The 21,428-nt window shown below is 34.8% G+C and overlaps 1 protein-coding gene across 1 annotated transcript in view; it reads right to left on the bottom strand.

The window, feature by feature from the left end:
* Positions 1–269: 269 nt before the first annotated feature.
* Positions 270–21,428, bottom strand: part of gnpat (glyceronephosphate O-acyltransferase) — a 35,851-nt gene continuing 14,692 nt past the window's right edge. Inside the window, exons 6-16 of the mRNA XM_079831424.1 lie at positions 21,207–21,282; positions 20,566–20,717; positions 18,175–18,305; positions 14,566–14,789; positions 9,884–10,135; positions 9,715–9,794; positions 8,985–9,125; positions 8,206–8,305; positions 7,903–7,996; positions 4,509–4,570; positions 270–1,927 (exon numbers count right to left, since the gene is read on the bottom strand). Of these exons, the coding sequence (XP_079687550.1) occupies positions 1,884–1,927; positions 4,509–4,570; positions 7,903–7,996; positions 8,206–8,305; positions 8,985–9,125; positions 9,715–9,794; positions 9,884–10,135; positions 14,566–14,789; positions 18,175–18,305; positions 20,566–20,717; positions 21,207–21,282 (1,356 nt within the window). The 3' untranslated portion in view covers positions 270–1,883. The remainder of the gene's footprint in view (positions 1,928–4,508; positions 4,571–7,902; positions 7,997–8,205; positions 8,306–8,984; positions 9,126–9,714; positions 9,795–9,883; positions 10,136–14,565; positions 14,790–18,174; positions 18,306–20,565; positions 20,718–21,206; positions 21,283–21,428) is intronic.

The following is a 21,428-nucleotide window of genomic DNA, read 5'->3' as shown; positions in this document are numbered from 1 at the left end:
TAACTTTTTGTTCATCAAAGAATCCTGAAGGGAAAAAATATGGTTTCCCCCGAAAATATCAAAGGGTTAGTTCACCCAAAAATTAAAATAATGTAATTTATTACTCATGCCCTTCCACACCCGTACTTTTTAAAGAGACTTAAAAAAATTTTTTTTGAACAATTATAATAACACATGGAAATGATGGGTGAAATATCCCTAAAAAGCATATAAAACGACTAGGGAACCTATAATATAGAACCTACATATAAAAACACAACTTCAGCATTTGGGTTTTACTAAGCTTTAATGCATATTTAGTCTTTAGTGCCATTTCTTTAAAATGTATCAGATACGATCACTGTATCACAATCACAATATTAACATTGTTAGAAAGACACACAATCAAAATTGATAGAAAAAACGAAATGTCCAAAAGTCAAAGCTTTCTGCTTTCTACAAATTCTGTCAATACCATTTCAATCCACAAGACAAATTCATCTAATTATATAAAAAGCTGCTGCAATGTGAACATAAATATAGTTTCAGCTTTTTTACTTAATTCAATGAACTGTGCAAGAATCTACCCAAACCCAGGGTCGATGAGCGCTATGGCTTTACTTATGGCTTGAGTTTTATAATTGCAACATCCACGCGGTGACCACAGACAAATAATGTCTGATGATCAGTCCAAAATATGGAATAGAAAATATACCTCAATACCCATTCAAATCCACACAATGTTTTCTTTCTCTAGAAAGAATGTGCAGCACATAAATGTATCTAAACTTTGTATATAGTTCCATTTTAGGCCGCAGAGTGAAAATTCAAAGACAGGAACCCGAAACTGACATGCATAAACTTCACACCATTTTAAAAGCTTATCGTTGTAATCAGGGTCAGTATGACTTAATTCTTAATTTATCCATTCTGAAAAAATGGATGTAATACTTAGAAATAAAACATTTCAGGGGCGTTCAAGAATAAAGCAAACAGAGATTCAGCAGTTTGACGCGACATGCCTCCGTATCGTCTGATCATTTTTAATAATTAAAAAATGTTATCATCATAATAATTACTGAAAGACAGTGTGAAATATGCAAACGATACAGCGATATGTCTAAAAAAATGTTGCGTCACTACGCATTATTATTTTGCATTAGCAGAAAAGCAGTTTAGTTTTCGAGGCACATAAACACTGTTATGGCAATGACAACTCTCCATATTTGGCTCATTAGAACAGTCTTTCTGATAACTAAAAGTTTCCCTTATGAGAAAAGACACTTACTTTTACATCTTTCTTTAGCTCCAGAGGAGTTAACACACTTTTGAGTGACCTATTTTTGTAACATGATCCCTAAAAACCTTGATCCATAGCAAAAGCAAAAAATGGCCATATCTAGAGAGCAAAAGAAAATAATTCAAATCAAACAAGTCACGAAGAAAAGATAACAGACCCAATAAAAATCCAGTGAGAACAACCGTAACAGTGGTTCAAATCAAAGCAAAGGCTCTATAGTGCTGACATGGATTAAAACGAACGCAAACGGCAGTAACAGGATGTTCAAACGAAAAAAAACATCAAAAGTGTCACTGTCTTCATATGCTTGGCAACATCAGAGCAGTTAAAAACTCGTCTGATAAAGACACGGTGAAGATGGAAGGCCGATCACAGACACGGCAACCTGCTGTCAAGTTTGTCGAAGAGGGAGAGAGATAAAAAGAGTGCTTCTAGCGTAGCAGGGGCGTCCCAGATGGCAAACTCGTGACGTCCCTTTAAAGCTCGATGACGGGTAACCTTTGTAGTCAGCGAAGCCGTGCCACCTTGCAAAATTTGGCATTATGCTAATGAAGGCAGTTTAGTTTGGTTTGGCCCTCCAGAGACTCTGCATGTACGTGTATGTCTACAATCGAGCGAGGACGGGCTTCTGGGCAGGAATTTTACCTCCTGTGTGACAGAGGAAAGAAAAGTAAACAAGTTAAGATGAGCGGAGCTGTAAAATCGAACGGAGAAGCAGGAGGTCATGGCAGTACGTGACAACAACACAAGAACTGGGTCACAGTAGCTATGTTTCCATCCATCTATTTTTATACACATTTTGGGGTACCGCATAAAAAAGAAAGCAAGATACATTTATTGTGTGTCGTCTGCACGCTCTGAGATGCAAGTAATTTATTATAACAAGTAATGAAATTATTATATACAGTGGCTTCTCCTACTGCAGCAACTTCCATTTTTCTTATTGATATTTAGCGCCAGTTTATTAGGAAGTGATACATTTGTTCTCTTCAACTCTCTGGGTTGAAACGGTGCTTTATTCGCAAATGTTTTATGCGACATTCCAAATTTGCAACTTTGGATGGAAACATAGCTAGTGTAAAATGAGGTACACGAACGAATTCTGTGACCGAAAATGTCAAACTTTACTTTTGACGGAATTTTCCAGCAATCCATCGCTGCGTCAGAAATCGTGTACTTTTTGAGTAGGTACTACATTTGAATTTGGGTAGTATGAATGAAATCCAAATGTACTACATCCTCCATGTTGTTACTGTCATGTGACCTACCAGCGTCAGTTGCATCGCTTTACTTACATTCATAAATCCTCTCCCATCGCCTCATGGGATATTAAAGTTTCCATCAAATGCACCGGAACTAGGAGTAGGTTTTGCCTACTGTTTCATGGACACACTACTCTGTACTGTACTGTTTTTCACATACTAAATAGAAGTATTTGATTTTGGACACAGTGCATGTTTTCACTGTAATACGGTAGGGGGCGCTATTACAAATCGCTAGAAACAAGCGATAGAAGCATTGCTTATGCACATGTAAGCTAACTCGATCATCAAACATTAAACAGCATATAAATCAAAACTGCCTAATGTTACTAAAGGATATGGTGAACCCAGGTATAGGACTGTGCAAGTTTTGGACAGTTGATAGACTCAATCTACTCCATCTATGTCTTGATCATCGTTCTGAATCCAATCTGGATGTAGTCTTTGACAAAAACGCAATTTTCTCAGCATTTTGATCAAAATGTAGCTTTTTTTATGAAACTTACTTGCGTTTAAGTGTTGAAAAAAAAAGAAAGCATACTATATATATATATATATATATATATATATATATATATATATATATATATATATATATATATATATATATATATATATATATATATATATATATATATATATATATATATATATATATATATATATATATATATATATATATATATATATATATTATATATATATATATATATATATATATATTTATTTTTTAAGCAGGATGTGTTCTTTCTTTTGATATATTTTATGTTCAGATATTCATACAACAAAATATTATCAAAAATGTTGGCGCTGACTGGCAACTTAAAAAAAAAAAATGCTGGAGGGGAAAGAGTTAAATAGCATTTTATTACATTTTAAAAGTAAGCAATAAAATATCTGCTGAGCAGGAGAGCCAAAAAGAAAGCCTCTGGATTTACTATAATTTACGTTTTGTTTAGTTTATCTATACTTATTTTTAATACATTTTAATACATTTACATTTTTCCTGTTATATATTTAATTGTTGTTGTATTTAAATGTATTGCCATACAGCTTGACATGCTATTCAGTACAAACAATATAATAAATACAAACATTTAATACAATTATTTCAACTCTACAGTATATCTTAAATATTCTTTAATTGTACTTGTGATAAAAATTGTATAAAAAAAAGTACTTACTAGAGTAAGGTACTAGTTTAACTGTTATATATTTATTTTATTCCAAATATTTTAAATAAATCTTATGATGTTTCTGGCTGATTGTTTTAAATCATGTTTAATTTCTAAACACATAAGTTGTAATATAAACTATACTGCAGTTCTTAAAACACAAGTAGATTAACTTTTATTAAATTGTTTCTACAAAATATTTAGGAAATTCACATTCATAGATATAAATCGGTAGTCTTGTGTGTGCCATTTCAGTCTGGAATATAGTTTTTATTTATAAAATAATCTAGTGCTCTAAAATGCTCTTTGCTCCAGTAAAAGTGTGCCTAACAATTAAATCCACATAAATGTAATGTCACATTACACAATACAACATTGTTATGCAAGAATGGTGCCAATATACTGGGACTTTGTTCAAAATAGAAATACTAGTATACTGCTCGGCACTGTTCACCCTGAATATTGCCTACTATTATTTAAACATAGTATGTGACACAGTGTGTTATTTTAGTATTATTTATATATTATTATAGTATATTAATATTTTTTTGTTTAAGTTTTAGTAATTTTGTTTTAGTAAAAATGTGCGTTTAACATTTTTATTTGTTTTTTTTTCTTCTATTAAGCTTTAGTGCTAAATTACTTTCATTTTAGTGCTTCAACTATTTCAGATAGGCAACAGTTCTAATTTTTTTAATTTTTATATATATATTTTTTATTGCAGATCATATTTCAATAAACAAAAACATTGCCAATCTTGAACGCAAGCTATTTTGATGACATCACTCTTACCCAGCGTATCCTCCAGCGAGTTCACTGCAATCTTGTTCACCTTCAACGTCACCTGATCTCCTCTGTGAGAGACAGTTCACTTCAGTTAAACAAACATAAAATTTCAAAAGCCCATAACATATCATACCATATAACAAGACTATTAGGGCTGGGAATTGAATTGAATCAATTCGATTTGATTTTGACTCTTTTTATTTAAATATTGAAAGACATGTTCCGAAAAAAAATTATGAATATGTAATATAGAGCATATATTTAGCAAAATGCTCCTCTCAAGTATTCATTTTTCTAGCTAACTATCGAGCTATAGACACGACAACGATATACTAAAAACTGAAAAGTTCACACGGATCCACGAAAACAACTAAAAACACTGTATTATGCATACCAGACCAGTAGTTGGCGATGTGACTTTGTAAAGAAACATTACGCGCCGCCCATAGACTGAACACGTAATATACATGCGCCATGTGCCATTTTCACAAGTTCACGTTGTAGTCACAGAGACGATAACGGTATCGTTTTCAAAAACGTGCACTTTTTGTACATTTTCTAAAATGTGCATTTTTTACATTTTAAAACGCTGTTGTTATAAATGGCAAAAGCACATAAAAAGGTTTCCTGAGACAGATCAGACACAATTTGTAACAAAACTGCAGCTAACCCCAGATGTAGCACCAGACCTCTGGTTACCATAGCAACAAAGACACAATAAGACCAAAAAAGGGATTTAGGGAGAGTTCACTTTCACCTCATACCCTATTGAAACAGATATATGTGATGCCCATAAAGAGGACTTCTCTCCATTAATTCATAGACAAATCTATGAATGAACATGCATATTGTGCATGACATTGTGTGTATTAGTGTTATTTTGTATATTGTCTTTCGTATTGTATACCGTTTTATGCACGACTTACTTAACTTTAATGATAGACAATGTAACCTTGACCTTATCATGTTTCATGTCAAAATGCTCCTTGTTTAAATTCCTACACATTGGAGTACATCACCTCCTCATAATGAGCATTGTATGCTTGTTATATTATTCAGAGTATAAAGGGACACAAAACTGCCAGCCCACTCTGATCATGCAAAAGAGTCAGCTTCCAAACAAAGCAATGTTTCCGTTTGAATTACACCCTTTTCATTGGTCAAGCCAAACTCAAAAGGGGTGACGTCTGCAGAAGTCTGCCACTATCTTGGTGACCCTGCCTCTTCTTTGGATTGTTCGTGAGTGAAAAGAGGAGACAGCGGCTGTGTCCAAAAGCTTAGCCTCACTACCCTATCAGACAATGACTTTGCAGGCAGCGTTTGCGCACAAAGGTACCTCACAAAACTGATTTCGGAAAGGCTTCTGAGGCAGCGTAACGCTTTAATGATCCACGGCAAAATAGCACGAGCTTTGGTGATAACTAAGCAAATAATAAATTATTACAATAGTAATTTATCTCTAGAAATTACATCAGAAGTGGAAAACGTTGGTTAAAACATACATTTACACAAACTGACCACCAACCACATCTTTCAGATGCCATCTGATTGCCACAGGATATTGCAAGGACACATCTTTGCTGCCTTCAAAAAAATCGATCAGATGAAGGTATCTCAGGAGACAGGAAGTGAAGCTAACACTGGATTCGGACGCCTTCCTACCTTGTAATGCAGCATCTGAAGGCAGTCTCAAAGTTACCCTCAAAGTTACAAGCCATGTTGTAACTTTCCACCTGGGAGAGAGGACTCTCCCAACAACAACAGAGTCAGATTAACATCACTGTAGTTTGTCATTCTTGCACTCAACCCAGAAGAACCTGATACTTCGCCACCATTGAACTATCACTTTGAACCACATCTGATTAACTAAACAGAGGTTTAGTATAAGCTGTAGCCCCTTTGTTACCAAGGTGCTTTAAAACTAAGAAACTGATGGTTTTGTTCAGGTGGTTAACTGACTCTTACACTTCCATAGCTTTAGTTTTAGCTTTAGCTCATAGTTTCTTTTTTCAGTTTCATTCATTCACTTTCACTTTCTATGTTACCCATGTATGCGTGATGGTGTGTATAGCCCCCGTTTCCAACGAAATTACCCGGAATAATTGTACCAGGAACTTTTTTACAGGAACTTTTTTCCCCCCAGACCTGCTACTGTATGCGTTCTAAAGTACCGTGAAGATTAGGCAAATTAGTCCGGTGATGTAGGACTGCGCGCGACTGCTCTTCCCAGTCAGCGACGGACAGTAATCCTTTTTGCGCGATACTGTCTGCAACAATAACAAGTATGAAGGAGATTCAAGCTGTGCTGCTTTTGCTGGTTATGTATTGTTTACTAAAGAGATAATTAACAAAACGGCGGAAAAGAGACGAGTACTGATACTAAAGCATATTCTGCTTATAAAGCTTGTAAAGCTAGATTTAAAATAAGACAACATATATTATCAGCTGTTACGGACATTGACCGTGAGATGGCTGAGACGAATGCGCGCCATCGGACAGAAAGAGCAAGACTGATATTTACTGAACGCAGAACGAACCTCGCAAAAGACTTTTCAAAATGCCGGTTGAAATAAAATGCTGCGTGAACATCAGCATGTTCAGCGCCTAAGTCCGACCCCCGAAAGTTCCTGAACTTTGAAAAAGTACTACCTCGCGAGCAGGTACTTTCGGAGGGCGAAATATTTACCCGGAACTTCATTTAGACCCTGGTTCCTGCGGTGGAAAAACACACCGAGTACCACCCCAAAGTTCCTAGTTCCTGGGGAAAGTTATGCGGGGGAAACGCAGCTTATGTGTTTGTTTAGACTAGTTGTGTGTTCGTGATTTAGTCAAAACTTTTGTGCACATTCACGTGAATGTCACTGCATGCAAAACAACGATGGAATCACAGCTACATGCTCTGAGTAGTACTGTACACAGTAAGAGAGTTATAATTATTTATTATAATAATTAATATTTATAATTAATTATAACAAGTTATAATTAATTATTAATGTTTCCCCTTTTCCAAATATTTATAATTATAACAAGTTAAAATTAATTAATTATGTTTCCCTGTTGAGCTATTTTGCTACATTTTTCTGAGGTAAATGTGCTGTTACAAGACATATTACTATGTTCACATTATTTATTTTTTATTTTTTACCAGCCGTTTTATTGATGTCCTTCTGGGGTTGAAACAATTATTCTCATTACATGAGATATGATTAATTTAGGTAAGCTTTACTGTATCTTTCAATGTACCTTCTGATGTTCATTCATGTTTATTTCATGCTATAGTAGCTAGTAGTAGAGAACTACTAGTAATCGATATCGCTTCATCAAAATGAAAATCTATTAAAATCGAGAAATCAATATTTTCAACCCAGCCCTAAAGACTATAATATGAAGATGGACTTACACTTTGACCTTCCTCACGGCTTTCAGCCTCAAGAGTGCTGCTAGAGTGTTCTTCTGCAGGTCTGAGGATAAAGCTTCATAACACTTCAGGCGGCCTGATGCCACGATGACAAACACAGAGAGAAAACAAGATTTCAACTCAGCTTTTTGTGGTCTGAGACAATTTCACCTCTATGAAAATCTAATCACAAGCATACACAGCACAGGAGATGCATAATCAGATTACCTAAGAAGGATGTCAATAATACCAAGTGTAAACAGGACCTGATATGTAAACAGCCAAAACACTGTCATCCTGTATTACCTGCTAATATGAGTTTCAGTGCAAAGTTCCTCACAGCGGGAATAAACTCCTTCTCCGTCAGGTTCTCATTAGTCTCCTCACACAGATAGCGGCACACCACCTGCACAAAGACACAAAAACTTAATGGATAGAAACGCCAAGGAGTGCATAAATTCTACAAATGCGCATTAAAAAAACATATTTGTTCAATTGAGGAGGATACATTTTTTAACCAATAAAAAGACATGCAAATAGACTATGATGGAAACTGATGATATTTACTGAATAAATCTCTCAAAGTGCAACAAAAAATGTTGCCTCAACAGAGATAACTGGACTAATCAGTGAACCAATTTCATTCCACAGCATCTCAAATGTTGGTTTGGTCATTCTGAAATGCCCGAGCCAAAGTCTGTCATCAATACGATTTAGTATAATGACCTCCTAGAACCATCTCACAGTTACATTATCAAACATCAGGCATCTGCCTCCGAACACTGAACGTGACAGCGTTTATTGCATTTCATCTGTGCGCTCTGAGGCTCAAGTGGTTTATGATGTAGGTAGGGCTGGGCAGTATGCCGATATATCTTATACAAATTAAAATACAATAAAAACAGTAATATTGTGAAAAGTATTACATTTTAAAATAACTGTTTTCTATTATAATATGTAACTTACTTTTGATCAATTTAAATCACCCTTGCTGGGAAAAAAAAGAAATAATTTCTCTTTTTTTTTTACTGACCCCAAACCTTTGATTGGTAGTGTACATTTGCACATTGTGTGTAAGGTGTCACCTGGTATCCTTGCAGGAAGGGGTCCAGAACTGCACACAGGAAAGTAAGGGTGCTGTGACCGCTCGCTGACATCACAATCTCATGCTCCAATACCTGCAACACTCCCCGCTTCATGAGCAAATAACACGCTTCTTCAAAGTCCTACAAAAACACACATATACATATAATAATATGCCATAGAAAGATTTTTCATTACACACTAGAGGTGAGAATCTTTCATTATGTGATTTGATTTCACACCAGAGAGCCAGGATTTGGTTTTCAAATGATTCTCACCCCCGGTTTCACAAACAAGGCATAAGCCTAGTTCCAGACTAAAATCCACTTTTTTAACTGAAAGCAACTTGCACTGACATATAGGTGTAGAAAATCGCAACTTTTCATTTTCAGTTTGTCTTAGCACACGATGTAACTGTAGAAGAGTCAAGTTTTAAATAGGAAAAATATTGAAAGTGTCTTTGGTCATTTTTTGAATGAGATGCTAATGGACTGATCAGAATCAATGATGTATGCTAAGCTATGCTAAAAGTGCTACCGCCAGATACAAAGATCGGCTGAATGGATTCAAAAACGGTAAAACTCAACTATTTTCAAAAAAAGTAGAGTGTTCCTTTAAATGCCCTAATTGAACTAAGGCCTAATCCTGGCTTAGTCTGTGAAACCTGTCCTTAATGTTCAAACTCCAATTTTCAGCAACAAATCAAAAAACAGTTTGTGAAAGTGCTCAAACCTGAACCGAGTCCCCAGGGCAAAGAATAAATTCGTTGGAAAACATGTTCCTCAGGAAGCTGAAACAGTTGTAGATGTCATCTAGAACACAAATTACTCTGTGATAGGTAACATAAACTAATCCAGAGTAAAACAAGTGAAAACATTTATGAAAATTAGTTCTCTCACACCTTTTCTACTGGAGTTTGCGCTTTGCATGGCCACTGCTAACAGAGCAGGTCTCAGAAACACGTGCAGGATCTGGTTCCTGTAGGAGGCACAGGAGAGCACAACAACGGCTCGTTGAAACACCGCATCCTCTGGTGTGGTCTCGACCTGCAGCGCCTCCGTAACGCTCAGCTGAACGTGCCCTGTGGACACAATCAGCAGGTGTCTGTGCAGCGCTAAACTACAGCTGATGACTTCACTGCAGGCCGTGTGATCTAGAGAGAGACAGAGAGATCATATTATTGGGGATTGTTAAAATTAAGGTCAAGTAAGCTTAGATTAAGCTATTGGATTTCTCTGCAATGAATTATTCATCAAGCGCATTTCCTTTATCTAAGCAGATTCTGCATATCCTGGAGATATGCATGATAATTTTTGCCATACTGAGAAAATATGAAGAACATGATACATGAAAATCAGATACAATTTCAGATGACTCTAGCTGCTAAACTTTCAAATTTAGAGATCTTTATTCAATGATACATATAGTTTACCTGTATGTAATAAAATATTTGATATGATTTTATATAGGACTTTTGGTTAATAATCAGAGAGAATATTTTTTCAATGCAATTTTTATATTCTGTTGTTGATTGTTAATTAATGTTTGTTTATAATACAATAACTAATGTTCATTTATACAACTTATAATGCTAAATATGTATTAGTATATGTAGAAATTAACCTTAACCAAAATTTTAAAATGCTATAAATGTACATTGCTGCTCAAAAGTTTGGGGTCAGTAAGATTTTCTAGTAACACTTTACTAAAAGCCTTTATATATAATGCATCATAAAAGTTTTTTAATGCATTAATTATGCCTTGTAATACACATTATAATGCATTGTATGTTCTCATGAATATTTGTATCCACAGACTTTAGAAAGTATGATGCATTAAAATACATTTGATTGGTTATAACTTTATTTAACTTTGGTTATAATTATTTATGAAAAGATATAATGTGCAATAAATGTACATTATGAAACCCTTTATAATGCATTATAAAATACATAAAGGCTTTAAGTAAAGTGTTACCAATTTTTTTTCTTTTTAATGATCTTTTCAGCAAGGATGCATTAAATGACAATAAAAACATTTATAAAATACTTAAAAAATACTTTGTATTCATGAAAGATTGCTAAAAAAATGTATCATGGTTTCTAGAGAAATATTAAGCAGCAAAACTGCGGTGATGATAAAAAATGTTATGATTTCTGAAGGATCATGTGACACTGATACTGGAGTAATATTGCTGAGAATTCAGCTTTACATCACATGAATACATTACATTTTAAAATAAATTACAATATAATTTTTTTTAAATTGTAATAATATTTCACAACATTACAGTTTTTACTGTATTACTGCAGCCTTGTTGAGCATTACAGACTTCTTTCAAAAACATTTAAAAAAAAATTCTTACTGACCCTAAAAAATTATATTGTTAAGTTCATGATAACTAAATGCATTATCTAATGTTAACAAATTTAACCTCATTGTAAAGTGTTAGCACGTAATTCATATTCATGACATGAAAATCATTCTTCTGCTGTAGACAACATAAATCTGTTCAAGTTTGAAAAAATTAAAAAATAAATCAACATTTACAAACCCACCATATGCAGTTTAAAGGCCGGAATCTGTTTCAGTCTGAAAAGTCAAAACGGTTTTAATTTTTTGCATCACTTGGGATGTGTGAAGTCATAAAGTGTGTCTGGAGCTGTGTCTAAACACACTCATTTTCACTTTCCTAATAAAATAAACTATGTAATATTTACTAGCGTATGCAGAGAATGAGTGAAGGAGTCAGCGGACACAATATGCAGAGGTGGACAGTAGTGAGGTATTTTTACTTTACTCAAGTACATTTTTCAAGTATCTGTACTTTATCAGTGTTTTTCTTTGGGAAACTTTTAATTCACTACATTTCAAAGCATCAAGTCAAGTCGAGCTTTATTGTCATTCCGCTACATGTGGTGACATACAGTGGAACGAAATGTCGTGCCTCACAGGACCACGGTGCTACATAAATACAGATAGTATAAACCTATATACAACTAATCTACTTAGAGTCTGACTATAAGTAATAATAAATATTTACCTATACATAGAAATATACAAATGCTCTCACATAAACACTGTACATGTGCAAAGAAAAACATTGTAAGGCAAGCAGCTGGCTGTGGAACAGTGCAAGATGAGTACTTATGTGAGTAAGAGTACTTATGAGTATATAATGTCGTACTTTTTACTGCACTCCATTTTATAAATAAAAGTGTTTTTTTTTACCTTTAATAGTTAAGTACATTAAAAATGTAGTACTTTCTTACTTAAAAACTTTTAATTTACTTTTACTTAAGAAAGAATGTTCTAGATTTCTTATGTAATTAAGTATTAAATGAAATTCAATATGAAACGTAGTGCAGAAAAAACGACATTGGAATGTTGTTGTGAAGTAAAAGTTTTCCAAATAAAAAACTCTAATAAAGTACAGACACTTGAAAATGTACTTAAGCAGAGTAAAAACACTTCACTACTGTCCACCTCAAGACATGCATGAAATTCTGCTTATATTATCTCATGGGCCTTGTGAGTTTAGTACTGCAACGAAGCGTCATGATAAACATGAGAAACAAATCAAATCAGATTTGTGTGCAGTGTGAATAGGGCTGGGCGATAAAACAATAATGATATGTATCGCGATAGACACGTAGTCGGTATCAATCAAAAATGCGTTCGATAAAACGTTTGATAATTTTTTTTTCTTTGTCGGAAGAAACCAGAGGTTGCGAAGCAAGTTTGGTTGCATGAACAAAGGCACTCACTCTCTGGTAACCAAGCAACGTAGGGAGTGACAGGCTAACAGCCAATCATGTAACTGTATAAATTTTGGTTGTGCCATATCGTTGTCTATGTTGGATTCATTCTTCAGTGAACAGAACCAGCGTGGAGTGATAAGTGGAAAATGAGTGCCGCAGCGAGAGAGGAAATTGTTGATAAATCAGGAAAACAAGTCAGCTCGCCAGTATGGCAGTTTTTTTGGATTTTATAAGTCTGACCGTCGTCCCCATCAAGACTGGTCAGTGCGAGCCTCCGCTGACAGCCTCGTTCGTTTGTGCTATTCTTGACTTTGGCTGAATCCGAAATCGCCCCCTAAACCCTCAATCATTATTCCCTACTTTAGTCCACTGATACAGTTCACTTGAAGGAGTGAATGAAAACAAGCGAGCGAATTCGGACAGCCGTTGTGAGTACATCAGTTGTACACTCGTTATTGCGGAGCAAAGTGGGATAGAATGAGTGCACTCAATAACGTCCACTATTGTTTCGGACACCACTACAAATGGCTGTCCCCTCAAATAATGCCCTATTTAAGGGTATAGGGGCGATTTCGGATTCAGCCTTTGAAACTACATGGAGAGGTAATGTTACTCTGCATCAGTGCCTTATGACAAAGCATCTAAACGGTAACCGCTACAAAGAAATAACAGAGGCACTGCACCTTAATGTTAAGAGATAATTAAGTGTTCATTGTGATTTTAGACTTGTATTTAAATTTTAATTATTTGAGTGTTTTCCATGGTTGTGTTGACATTTCTGCCTTTATAACTGAGGGGATTATAATCAGAGGAAGGTTAAGTTTAAAATAAAAATGTTTAAATGGAAAATATTTTTCTCCTGGTCCTTCTTTTAAATGGGTCATAAAACATATCAATAATTATCGATATCGACCGATATGAAACGCTTATATCGTGATAGTTTTCAGCCATATCGCCCAGCCCTAAGTGTGAACATAGTCTAAAGGCCCCAATGTACTTGAAGCGAAATCGAAGAATACACTGGTGTGACATAATTTCGAACAAATTCATGCCAAAATGAAGTTAGTGAACTAAAGTTTGCTCCAGCTGGTATAAACACCTTCGAACTACCATTGGTCCGTGGCGATTACATAATAGGTAGGCGTGGCTATGAGGCCCCGACTTCTTTGACATGTAAATCTTCTTTGGTTCATTTATTCTGGTCAGTTCGTTGAAGTCAGACATGAGTAAAAACGTGAACACACTGGAGAGCTGCTTTATAGTAGAAATTAAAGTTGTAATTCTAATTGCAAGTGACACTGACACTGTATTTTTCTGTTTAATACTCTAAAGCTGCTTGCTTTAAAGCAATAGTAGCATAAAGCAGGGCAAGGCCAAGAGCCATGGGAGCTGAGCGAGGCCAGTGGAGCAAAAGTTAATAAGTTGATCTCGAGACCCACAGAGGAGCTCCGGAAGGAAAAAAGGAGGACTGACAAACGTGAAAGGCGAAAGAGGACCAGGCCTAGGACATTTACGTTGTTTTTTGTTTTTTATGTTTCCTTTTTGTTGTTTTTTTGACTATTAAAGTATATTTTGATCGTTTGCCATTTCCCCCCTCCTTCTTCCCTGAGCTTGATTTGCTTTGTTACAGCAATATATTGTATAAGTGCTATATAAATACAGTAATGTGGCATGAGCAAAGAACTTCGCTGTGAGTATATCAGGGCCTTAAGAGAGCTTTAAAACAGACCATGAACCTCTCACACTAGCTTTGGCAGATCCATTGATTAGATCTTCCTTACAAAGTGGTCAGCCTGAGGTTTTGACTAGGTGCTTCTCTTACCAGGCCAGTCCAAGAATGCTCCAAATGCTAGAGCCAGGTGCCTAAGCCAGTCTGTCTGCTCTGTGAGAAAGGAGAGGTCCAGCCCATCAGGGTTCTGTAGCAGCAGTGTGGCGATGAGAACCCAGGGCTTTAGAACCATGTTCTCCTCCTGTAGGCGGACCAGACGGAATGCAGCATCTTCCAGAAACTCATGAGTGTCTGTGCTGGGTTTCTGAGGAATGTACCTGATTAAAAAATAAATCACTAAAGTCAGTCGTGAGGTTCAACAAGATATTTCACTTTGTACAGAACAGGGTGCTTCAACTTGTGGCTGAAATCTGACAGTAGAAAATAAAAGTAATAAATTGGCAATAAATTAGATAAATATTAATCTACTAACACAAACAATATTGAAAGTAAGTGTATAAAGATACACATACCCTATCGTTCAAAAGTTTGGGGTCGGTTAGATCTTTAAAGAAGTTTCTGTTTCTATTTTAATATATTTTTTATATATTTAAAATAATGCACAAAAAAAATTTAATAAAATGAATATCATTGATCATTAATCTTCCAGTAACATTCCCAAGAAGGACTTCTTCTCACAATGCAAGTTGCTTTAGATGGAAATGTGGGTTTTACAAATACTTAACAAATAAAAAGCGTTTAAAAGAGATAAACCTCGTAACTTCATTGACTCCTCAAACTGTCAGTCAAACCTCATAACTCCAACCCGCCTCCATTTTGAATGTGACGTGCACAGTTTGGAAATCTCTGCTTGTTTGCAATGCAAGGGTAAATAAAGAACTGATGTTTGAGTAAGTACAGCGTTGTCTTTACTCAAGAAACACTATGTTAATAAAGGTGTAAGGCCCGCCCAATCGGCCAAATGACGGCTCCATTTTATCATGACCTCGAATTTAGGTTAGATTGCCAATTCATTATTGACCATTTATCTAGACATCTGATTGAACTCTTATTGAACTCGTTCATTTGGTTCTCAAAGTCGTACAGGGTCCTCGCACCGGCCGTTATGCGGGCCCGGTCATTTAGACAGAGGTAATTGACTATACTATTTAGAGGGTTGCCATGCTCACTCACTCTAAAAGTATTTTATTTAGTCCCCATAGATCTGTGTATACTTGAATAAAGCAATGTTATCTCCATGACCACCACTTCAGATAAAAGCTGACCAATACTTTCTCTAATTGTAGTTTTGGTATGATCATGCCATTGTTTCCCATGTACACTTATATAGAGTAACTTTACATTAAACAGAGGTAAGGCTCACCCTATTTAGTTTGGCCGATCAACATTATTGTTGTCCCAAACGGAAATTCCCTTTTTAGCCTTCACAGTCTAAGTACACTTGAACTAATGCCAAGCATTAGGTGGAGTTCTAAAAATCTCAGTTGGCGTACTCCAATGCCCCCCTTTAGTCCGTTACTAACCTGACACAGATTTCCCCCACCTTATTCCACATCCTGCTGAGATATCACTTAGAATTCACTCAAAATCTATTGGATTTAATGTCAATTCTCACTATACAGTATTATATGTGTTTTTGATATCGTTTGAAATGTCTCCGTGTGACTGGTACAAAAATCTCATAACCACATAACTATACAAGAAGTTAATACGAGTTTTTAGAGCTTAGAGATATTTTACTTATGATGGTGGGTGTGGCTTTTGGAGCCATTTGGTCTCGTCAATACAGGTCATATGGGACAGTGATTAAATGTAAATTACCATTGTTTCTATTTGAAAGAGATTTCGGTCTTGGTCTGAACAATATAAGGAAGTGGAGCAGAAAGATCGGGGCGCAATACTTTAATAAGATTGGCCCGTAACACAGTGAAATGCTCTGTGTTACGTAATATTCAGAAAAGTCAGGAAATCTTTCACTCTTTAGGCTATTTTGGAATATTTGATGTTATGCATGAATTATCTTTTAATTGATTATGTTATTGGCATTATACATTTACCTGACTGTTAATAAAATAGTTACATTTTGATCCTGTCTGAATTACTCTGTAATTAATAACTATCTCCATTACGGAACGATATAATTGCAACAAAAGGTTAAAAAAGAATGATGAAATGTGTGACTAACTATTAAATATAAATGACCAAACAACCAATTGGCATTCTATCCTAAATTCGACAATATGATGGAGTCAGTTAAATAATATTATAATTAAATGAAACACAAACGCGCAAGTGACCTTCAACCGCAGCTCGTTACGGTTCATTGGAGCGAGATTTTAGTGGTCTTACGTAATCTATTAAAGTCAACAATTTCAGAGTAAGTCAGAATGAAATCAAATGTAACAATTTATTATTAGCCAGGTAAATGTATTATGCCAATTACATTCAAAGATAATCAATAACATCAAATGCTCTGAAGTAAAGAGTAAAAGATGCATACCTGACATCTGAAAATTACATAATTTAGCATTACGGGCTTGATCTGGTTACAGAAATCGCGCCCTGAAGTTTCTGCAACATCTCCTTAAATACCAGACCAAAGATGGAAAACTCTTTCAAATGTAAACATGAGTTCACAATGGGAATTAGCATTAATTAAGATGAGACCTTTGTACCAGTCGCACTGAGACATTTCAAAAGATACCAAACATGCATAATACTGTATAGTACTTGTTTACATTAAACCATATAGATTTTGGGTGAATTTCAGGTGATCTCAACATGAGAGAGAGTAGGAGTGGGGGGAGAGGGGGTCAATAGAGATTAGGATGATACTGAGGTGAGACTTGCGTCTCGAATGGTGATGCTAATTTCGTAAGAGACAGTTCAGATGTGAATTTCCTTGTTTTCTCAGAGAGTTGCAATCTCCTACAGTTCTTACGGTTTCTCTAGTTTTACAATGGTTTTTTTTGTATTTGAAGAGTGGAGAATAATCGTAGGGGCAGATTTACTTAACAGGGCAAATTAGCGTGAGAGCAATCCCATAAAAGCGCAGATGGGAGTGGAAATTTCTGTACGTGATTTACTGACAACACACAAATTAAAGAACAAAACACAGCCGGATAATTTTCATAATGACCAACGCAATCTACAAAGAGCAGCCCAAATTATCATCTGGTTTAAGACGTGTTTTTTTGGGGCGTTAAATAATGGCGCAAATTCCAGTAAATTGATGAGCAGAAACCTTAGCAAATCACCTTGCATGATTAATTTAAATACTCTCCTCCAATAAATGTAGCATCTGAAAGGGAAACTCCTACAAATGCATATGCAATAAGTTCAGCCGCAAAAATAACGGTGTCCGTGCCTTTTCAGTGCGCAATTTTTCACTGTGAAATTTTGTTATAGTTTTATATAGTGGTGTGTCGTGGGATTTTTTTACTTGTCAAAACTGTGCCAGAGCAAAAAAAAGTTGGGAAACACTTTTATACACTACGGGTATAAATACAACTATTTCTGAGAACAGAGTCTATTTTTTATTAACATAATGTTTCTTTGTCATTATTAAACAATGATCGGAAAACTCTGCATGCCATGGTGTAAGAAAATCATGCTATGTGTCTGCTAGTATGCTTTATGTGAATTAATGTTGACCTTTAGTGCAAAACTGTCTAAGAGTGGCTGATTGCAGGTGTTTCATACCTTGGCAGCAGGTTGTGCTGAGAGCGGTTTATTTTTCCCTCTGCCAGACTGCGCAAAGATACAGGATGACCAAAGTACACATGCATACTGCCATAGTCCTCACTCAAGACCCGTCGGGCCTTCAACAGACCCTGAGAGAAACAGAGTTGAGAAATGGATGTCAACAAAAACAACAATTAACTCTCTGAGGTTTGTCTTTCAAGTAAAATGTCTGGATGCTCAACAAAAAAAAAGCCAGTAAAAGCCTGGGTTAGGGTTAGGGTTAGGGCTCTAAGGACCAGATTTACTAAACAGTGCGAATTAGCGTGAGAGCGCAATTCCATAAAAACGCTGATGGGAGTGGACAGTTCTACGCGTGATCAACTGACGACATGCAAATTAAAGAACACAGACACAGCCGGATCATTTCCATAATGACCAACGCAATCTACCTGTTAGCATCTGGTTAAAGACATGCTTTTTTTGGGCAGTAAATAATGGCGCAAATACCAATAAATTCTGAGTGCAAACATTTGTAAATCACCTCGTTTGATTCATTTAAATACTCTCCTCCCATAAATTTTGTCCATGAAAAGGGAAACTCCTACAAATGCGTATGCAATAACGTCAGCCGCAAAAATAGCCGCAGCTCATCACTGCGTGTCTTTAGTAAATCCTGACAACCGCCAAAAGAGGGTTTGCGCTGGTGCAAGCTGTTAGTAAATCTGGCCCTAAATATCCAAGCATATATTTAAAAACATTTAGTGAGGTTTTATGCCTGGAACACGGAAATAATATTTGCAAACGGGGTGAGGAAAATCTATTTAATTCAAGACATATTCTTTCTTTTTTTTGTATTATATATAGTGTCTCAAACAGTGTGTGAAGATGGGCTCTCTTTCATGCCTTTTTGTGCTTGAATGGACAATTTCACTCAAAATTAAAAATGCCCGTCTCGGCGAGCATCCTAGTAAACATGGTTTGTTATGTCTTAAGTGAACGCAAACGCAAAACACATGATCCATTCATGCATTCCGTCTTAAAGTTGCAGCATCCTAATAATCCTGCAACTGTCTTTTAATTAAACAAAGGACAAAGAAGAAGAAAAAACACTCACTGCTCTTGAACTTTAAAAAGGATATGAAGACTATGCAGTGTGATTTATTTGATTAGCATACTTTATTCAATTTCAGTACCTGAAAACTATTAGACCAGCCTGAAGAGCACTGTTTATTTCATTGGCATGTATTGTTATTATTTGTGCTTTTGCTTGTAATTTGATTGTTTGTTCTTGGAAATTGGAATATTGTGAATTTTCAATAGTATCTCAAATTTTTGTGTCATGGCTGGTAAAAAATATTTTTGGCCGGTAGATTTTCTTAAGTAATCGGCTATTGGTAGGTATGGCAAAAAGTTAGTTTTAGGCCCTGTTTATATATATTATATATATATTATATATATATATATATATATATATATATATATATATATATATATATATATATTATATATATATATATATATATATATAATATATATATATATATATATATATATATATATATATATATATATATATATATATATATATATATATATATATAATAATATATATATATATATATATATATATATATATATATATATATATATATATATAATATATATATATATATATATATATATATATATATATATATATATATATATATATATATATATATATATATATATATATATATATATATATATATATATATATATATATATATATATATATATATATATATATATATATGACACCTCCATTTGCCCATTATATGGAGTCATAGTATGAACATTTAAAAAAAACAATTAGGCATGGATTAAATTGATCAACACATGTTTACATTGTTACATTTTGAACTTTCCATTTATTGAAGAATCTGGAAAAAAATGTGTCACGTTTTCCACAAAAATATTAAGTAGCACAATCGTTTTCAACATTTATAATAACAAGAAATGTTTCTTGAGCATCAAATCAGTATATTAGAATGATTTCTGAAGGATCATGTGACACTGAAGACTGGAGTAATGATGCTGAAAATTCAGTTTTGCATCACAGGAATAAATTACATTTTAAAATATTAGAAATATTAAATATTAAAAGTTATTTTAAAATGTAATTATATTTCACAATATTACAGTTCTTTTTATCAAATAAATGCAGGCTTGGTGAGCATAAGAGACCTACAAAAACATTAAAAAGTCTTACTGACCTTGTTTTATTGTCCATACTACATTTTGTTTTGTTTTAGTTTTTTACAGGAAAAACTAGACACTGATTAAGAGAATATTTCTTGCTGCTTAAATTCTGTTGTTATATGTCTGCTAAATATAATGATGGAATGCGTAGAAGAAGGTCACACATACTGAAGTCGACTCTTTTGGCTTCGGGACGCCAAGCAGCTCACGTGCATACAGAGATTCTTCCAGAATTCTCTCGTAGCTGATGCTGACAGGAACTAGGTTCACGTCAAATACCTCTCCTTTAAAATAAGGCTCCATCACAATATTCAACAACCCTGAGGGAAAAGAAGAAAGAAAGAGTGTGGGAGATGAAGCTGACATAAAACGGTGTTCAAAGAGGTGGACCATTTTGTTTCTCTCATTCATCTAAATTTGCTTTTGTTCGGTTTGATTGATGAGCTGCCACCATCAGGCTTTCCAGGTTTCAAGCTGTCGTTTTGAACCTTTGTGCCATAAATTAGTCAGGGGTGCTATTTCATTCTGGGACTATGATTCAATTGTGAAAATCCTGTGAAATTTCATTTAGCTGGCATCTCACTTCCTGTGAACAAGCAATGCAGACCAAAAAAAATGTCCTGTCACCTTGAATTTATTTGTGCAGCAATAAATAAAAGGCAGAAAAGTGGAGAAAAGCCTTGACTCTGCACAATACATGCAGAAGTCAGCAAAGAGCTTTTATCAAAATGAAACACAAAAAAGTCACAGACAGGCTGTTTCTAAAATTGTATAAAAAATACAAAAATCGATAGTCAATGTATAATTACCCGTCTTTGGTGTAAGAGATTTGCATGTCCTGCTTCTAGTTCCTTCCAAAAAGAACTCAATTGGGGCATAACCATTCTGAATAAACAACATATAACAGGTTCATATTTTTTCAACAATGTACATTTTCAACTGTCAAGAATATATGCATTAAGTATATACATTAAAAGGGTTTGCTTACTAAAAAATTAAAATTGTCCCATAATTTACTTACCCTCAAGCCA

The sequence above is a fragment of the Gobio gobio genome, assembly GCF_949357685.1.
Source record: "Gobio gobio genome assembly, chromosome: 12".
In the NCBI taxonomy this organism is placed as follows: Eukaryota; Metazoa; Chordata; class Actinopteri; order Cypriniformes; family Gobionidae; genus Gobio; species Gobio gobio.
Note: the sequence above shows the minus strand (reverse complement) of the source record. Positions and strands in the feature narration are given on the sequence as shown.